The sequence below is a fragment of the Bison bison genome, unplaced genomic scaffold (genome assembly GCF_000754665.1).
Source record: "Bison bison bison isolate TAMUID 2011002044 unplaced genomic scaffold, Bison_UMD1.0 scf7180017864136, whole genome shotgun sequence".
NCBI lineage: Eukaryota > Metazoa > Chordata > Mammalia > Artiodactyla > Bovidae > Bison > Bison bison.
The window spans coordinates 4,181,730-4,188,566 of record NW_011494708.1 but is presented as its reverse complement, the minus strand read 5'-3'; the positions used below and the strand labels follow the sequence as shown (position 1 = coordinate 4,188,566).

Genomic DNA, 6,837 nt, shown 5'->3' with positions numbered 1-6,837 from the left:
ATTTCTTGGGAAGGAATGATGCTAAAGCTGAAACTCCAGTACTTTGGCCACCTCATGTGAAGAGTTGACTCATTGGAAAAGTCTCTGATGCTGGGAGGGATTGGGGGCAAGAGAAGAAAGGGACAACAGAGAATGAGATGGCTGGATGGCATCACTGACTCGATGGATGTGAGTCTGAGTGAACTCCGGGAGTTGGTGATGGACAGGGAGGCCTGGTGTGCTGCGATTCATGGGGTCGCAAAGAGTCGGACATGACTTAGCGACTGAACTGAAGTGAACTGAATACAAAGAAATGAGGATCAGCAGATAGGAACAATACAGAAACTGGATGTCACTCTTTACTCCTCCCTCTTCCTGTCTCTCCAAATCCCTCTAAATACCACCCATCTTTTACTACCTCACTGACACTGATTTGGGCAATGACATTATTTGCTTGCATTCATCTGACATATTCATAAGCAGTCTCCCCTGCATCTACACTATCTTTAACCTATTTGTCAATTTGCCTGGCTGTTCGTCAGGAGTAGTGTGTCCTTTATTCACCAGTGATTGTATTTCCAGTGTCTAGCATAAGACCTGGCACATACTAGATACCGAGTACATTATTTAATGGGCTTCCCAGGTGGCTCAGATGGTAAAGAATCTGCCAACAATACAGGAGATGTGGGTTCAGTCCCTGGGTCAGGAAGATCTCCTGGAGAAGGAAATGGCAATGTACTCCAGTATTCTTGCCTTGAGAATCCCTTGGATAGAGGAGCCAGGCAGGCTACAGTCCATGGGGTCACAAAGAGTCAGACACAACGGAGCATGCACATATGCACATTTCTAAATAACTAAAACGCAAATGTGATCATATCACTACTAAATCCTAAAATGGTACCCAAATGCTTTTAGGATCTAGTCTACAAATCCTTGAGTAACAGGCACAAGCCTGCCTACAGATCCAGCTTCATTCTTTCCTATGGCCCTTTGCCCTCGACCATCCAGCCATACAATTTTTATTCTTCCAATATATAACATTCTTTTCCACCTCTAAATGTCTGTGGGCTTCCCAGGTGGCGTCAGTGTAAAGAATCCACCTGCCAGTACAGGAGATGCAAGAGATCTGGGTTCAATCCCTGGGCTGGGAAGATCCCCTGGAGGAGGAAATGGCAACCTGCTCCAATATTCTCACCTGGGAAATCCCAAGGACAGAGGGGCCTGGAAGGCTACAGTCCTCAGGTTTACAAAAGAGTTGGACACGACTAAACACATATGCATGTGTGAAACATCTGTACCTGTTGTTCCCTTGTGCCCAAAGCATTTTTCTTCTCTATTCCTTCCCCTAACTGTAGCTTTGCTTTCTGATCTCAGTCTGAATATTATTTCCTGTGACAAGTCATCATGACACCTCCAGTCTGAGTTACGCACCGGCCCTATGTACTGCTTGCACTTACCCTGTTACAGCACTTACTATATTCTACTGTAATTGCGTCTGTAAAGTCTCTGTGCCCCACTGGGATGTAAGCTCCATTAAAAGCAAACACTATCTACTTACTTGTGCATTATGCCAGCACCTAGCTCTGAACATAACAATTGTTATGTGTAACATTTACGACTAAGAGGGCAAGAAGAACTATGATTAGGAGATTTTAGAGATGCCCAGGTCTACTACCTGAGGACTCTCTTAGAGAACACTGTGCATGTCTATAAAAGACTGACCTAGTCTGGTGATCTAGTATAAGGTACTCATTAATCTAAAAATCTGTCTGTTTTGAGGCCCACTATCATTAAACATTTATATGTCTCCAAAATATGGTAGACACTTGCATATATATACTATAACAGCAAATTGTGGTGTCTGTTTTTATAACATATACGCATATGAAAGGTTAAAAAGGTTTACATATTCTTTTAATTTGTATTCCATAAGGAAAATAATATATCTTCTAATTCTTTATATGCATGCTCAGTCTCTTCAGTCATGTCCAACTCTTTGCAACCTCATGGACTATAGGCCCCCCTGGGTCCTCTGGTCCATGAGATTCTCCAGGCAAGAATACTAGAGTGGGTTGCCATTTCCTTCTCCAAACTGCTCTACATAAAATACAATAAAGACTAGGAGACAAAGAAATGGGTACATTTTCAAAGTAAAGACTTTCTTAAATATTTACAGTAAATATTTAGGATTAATAGTTTCACTAAGTTTTCTCAATTCAAAAAGATATTTATTGTGTGCTAGCCCTAGGGGTGGCTCAATGACTACTTGCTGACTCCATGTCATTTATTTGATGCTATAGGAGATACTCAAAGAAATGTAAGACATAATTCTTGTTTTAGAACATTTTTAATCTAGGTAAAAAACAAGATGCAAGTATATGTGAGAAGTAGTAAAAAGTATGGCTTTAGAATATGTTTCACTAGAGGTGAAATCCCAGCACTGCCATTTACTAGCTACATGATTTTCAGCAAGTTACTTAAGTGATCTTAGACTCAGTTTTCTCTTCTGTAAAATAATTAGAATAATAAAATCTACTTTGTAGGGTGTTATAAAGACTACCTAATATAGACAATGCCTATAAAGTGCTTATTACCACAGTGCTGGACATAAACATTCAATCAATGTAAATTATCACTGATATAATATTAAATAGTTTTTAGCACAATAATAGATAAGGTATGCAATTTTGAAGTGGAAAGAGCTAACCTGGGCTAGTGTTATGTTTCATGTAATAAAAGACTGTAGAAATTTTTCTGCTATACTTGTTAAATAAAAATCTGACTAAAATCTTTGGAATCATTACTAAAATAAGTATGACATGAGCAAATTCCAGGTATGATGTATACAGTTCACATGGCCACAGTTCTATTAGGAATGAGAGTATGTGCATTTTTTCTTTCAGTTCCAATCATTTATATTAATAGATATTTCTATCTTAGTTTTGCTTTATTTACCTATGCATGTAATGGTTTCTACCAATGAAAAATGGACCAGAATACGCTAAGTCCACTTACTTTTCTGATTTGCATGAGGAAACACTTCTTCCCCGACTCCAGATGTGCCCTTTCATATAAAACGAACTGCCTCCCTGCAACATACTTGACCTCTTTCCAGGGCTTTACTCACTATACCCCAAAAGAGAATAAATGCCCTCTCCAACTTTTAAATTTTGGAAGAACAAACTGAATATGCTCACAATGTTATTTAAGTAGAAGGTTAAGTCTGAGTCTGGAGTTCAGCTAAAGAGTTTATTTTGCTCTTGCACTAAGCTATGTCCTCCTACCAATCTTTATCACAAGTAAAAGTATAGTTTTGATTTCCCATTTGCCTTTATATTTTATTTTCTTTATTTGTTCAGAACCCAAGTGAGGCAACAGGCAGTTTTACTGAACTTCTTCAAATATCCCAACAAGTTATTCAATATTTATAAAATACTTATTTAATGTCTATTATGTAGGATATCAAGGATATTACAATGAATGAAATATTGTCCATGCCATCAAGTAAAAAGGCACTCTATCTCACAGAACAATTTTCAGGAATGCATTATGCCACAAAAATAGCAATCATCAGTAGTATCTACTGAGATGAGAATCTAATATCTGGAATTATACACAACAGATGCTATTATTCTGCCAGTATCAGAGACAAAGACACTGAAGTTACAAGCTTAACAGACAGGCAAATCACCATGTCCATATTAGTTTAATCAACTTATGGTATCTCTACTACATTTGGGGAGTTTTAAAACCTTACTTGTCATGATAAATACCTTTTCCTTTAGTGACTAGAACCAAAGGTATAATCACAATCAGCTTTACTTAATAGATGGCACTTTATTTATGAGTTTAAGAGCTCAAAAACCAACTCAAAAGATAGCAATAAGCAAAGAAGCAAATAACTAATTTTAAAAACGTGTGTCTAAGCACAAATCCACAAGCATTCATCTCTTTGTTTTAGAAACAATTCTGGTAAACCAGGTTATTTCCTTTTCCAAGTAACAGCAGATTAGAAGGAGCAAATTGGAAACAGGAGTGTGAGAAACTAGAGAGGTTACGGATACAGATACACTGATAGCAGGGAAAAAAAGACTTAAGAACTCAGTTAGATCATAAACCTCATGAGGGCAGAAACTGTTCACTGTTCTATGCTATATCCCCAGTGCCCACTATAGTGCTAGCAATAAATAATTGATGAATAATGGAACATTAAGTAAACTACAAAGGTTAACATTTGGGATCCATATGTCTTGTAATGAAAAATAGTTCTACACACTTCAGCAAACTCGGAGAACAAATTCAGATAAATAAAAGCAGTAATATTCTTAATAATGAATATTTCAAAAAAGAGTTAGTTGTGTTTAAAATGGTCAGTATATAAAGACAGAAAAAGGATAATGTCCAATATGGCAACAATAAAGAGAACACTGGTAAGCTTAAATTATCTGGAATACTAACTTCTGAGAAATATCATATTCCCTAATTACACTGGATTAATGAATTGTTAATATAAAACATTTGGTCGGTAAAAACCCCCACGTATTAATTCACAGGAAGACTACAATTGAAATTGTAAGTGAAACTCACTTGAAATGCTATATAAATGCTAATAAGAAATAATAACAATGAGTACACATAGTAAAACTATATTCATTACTTACAAAGCAAATATAGCTAAATGTAATAAGAGTATCTCAAAATAGGGAGGAAAAACTCACACACTCAGTTCACTATACACAGCATTCTGAAGTTTTTTCTCCCAACCTGTTTTAAAAAAAGGAAAACATACATAAACATATTAGTTTTTTAAGTAAACATACATTAAAATTAAATTTATTTCCCAAAAACTTTAACATCATATTTACTGTGAAAGAACTTTATCAACTGCCAATTGCTAATGTAAAGTGTTATTCTAAAGAATTATTTCTTATATATTTACCAATATTCCCTTGGCTAACACTGAATACAAAGTCGTCAACATGATTCATTACTTTGTAAGTAAAACTATGGTGTCATTTTCTTAAGATGAGAAGAATATTTCCTTCTTCCATTGTTAAGGAACTCAACAAATGCCAAAATCTTTGGCAGTTGTACTGTCAGTGCTATGAGGAACATGCCAACGGAAGGGCGAGAAATAGCCAAGCACTTGACAAAGATCACAAGTAATTCATGACAATTACCTAGTCAGTAAATTCCTAAACAAGAGAAGCAGACTATTATGAGGCACTACCAGTCAGATCAGTTCACTTGGCTACTAACTATTATTTCTGATCAACTTATTTTGGTAAGTAAACCACTTAATATGTCAGCTCCCAAGTGCAAAAGCTTAACAGCTTGCTCTAAAAGCTGAGATCTTCTTCTGTTTTCTTTGAAGGGTAGAAAAGAGAGAAAAGAAGCAGAGAAAGAAAAAAGTCACAGATGAAAGGTAAAAGACAAGATATTTAACCAAGGAGATTTTAATACATTCAGGATGTATTTTGACCAGGAAGGTAAACACTATTTAAAACTGATCAATGTAAAGCAGTTATTACCAGTGTTCCTGAATTTCTGCAGAAATGTCTGAAAGTTCTACTTCACTGCAGATAAAAACCTACCCTACCACTCTTCCACAATTTTAACAAGTAACTGACTGCTGATACAATATCCCCTCAAAATAAAGTCTTTCCTTATTTTGCTTTAAAGAATTAGAGAACGAAAAATAAAAAGCAACTTACAAACCTGATATTTTAAAGAATTCCTTAATATCTTCTTTTAGTGATTCAAGTTTAATCTCAGGTCTCTGAAGACTGGCCTGATTTTAGAAAGAAGAAACAAAAAGACAGGTCAAAAGTAGTCATTTGGGGTGATACTTAATGCTAACGAGATGTTTAAAAAGGAATGTCCAAATGTGTGTGTGTGTGTGTGTGTGTGTGTGTGTGTGTGTGTGTGTTAGTTGCTCAGTTGTGTCCAACTCTTTGAGACTCCATGGACTGTAGCTCACCAGGCTCCATAGGATTCTCCAAGCAAGAATACTGGAGTGGGTTGCTATTTCCTTCTCCAGGGGATCTTCCCAAACCAGGGATAGAACCTGAGTCTCCCATATGGCAGACAGATTGTTAGCATCTAAGCCACCAGGGGAGCCATATATGCATACTACCATTTAAAACACCCCCTTTGAGGTCAGAGCTCCTGAGCATCTGGAACAGCTCGTAAGACAGAATACTCATATACTTTTAAAACAGAAGATCTGTGATAGGACACTAGAATCTACTTAAAATATTAAACCTTGTAGCTAATGAATAGTTAACATCTTCATCTAAGACTTTGATTTTTATGAATATTTAACATCTATTTTTCTAATAGGAAAAATACTTTATAAATTCATTCTCTTTATACTTAATACCTATGGCATCTACATGCACCTAATAGCCAAAAATCCTGATGCATCCATATAACTGGAGCTTTGAAGAGTGTCATTCCCTTTGGATTGCTGCTCTGTAAACCTGCATTTGTTGTACATATTTATGGAAAATACATAAAACTACCCACTCAAGATTGCCGGGAGATATATCAATAGCCTCAGATATGCAGACGACACCACCCTTATGGCAGAAAGTGAAGAAGAACTAAAGAGCCTCTTGATGAAGGTGAAAGTGGAGAGTGAAAAAGTTGGCTTAAAGCTCAACATTCAGAAAACGAAGATCATGGCATCCAGTCCCATCACTTCATGGGAACTAGATGGGGAAACAGTGGAAACAGTGTCAGACTTTATTTTTTGGGGCTCCAAAATCACTGCAGATGGTGACTGCAGCCATGAAATTAAAAGACACTTACTCCTTGGAAGAAAAGTTATGACCAACCTAGATAGCGTATTGAAAA

At 36.5% G+C, this 6,837-nt stretch overlaps 1 protein-coding gene across 2 annotated transcripts in view; it reads right to left on the bottom strand.

Moving 5' to 3' along the window:
• Positions 1–6,837, bottom strand: part of TBC1D19 (TBC1 domain family, member 19) — a 152,747-nt gene that overhangs the window by 118,116 nt on the left and 27,794 nt on the right. For both annotated transcript variants that reach the window (XM_010839936.1, XM_010839935.1), the window contains exons 2-3: positions 5,698–5,770; positions 4,698–4,743 (exon numbers count right to left, since the gene is read on the bottom strand). In XM_010839936.1, the coding sequence (XP_010838238.1) occupies positions 4,698–4,743; positions 5,698–5,770 (119 nt within the window). The remainder of the gene's footprint in view (positions 1–4,697; positions 4,744–5,697; positions 5,771–6,837) is intronic.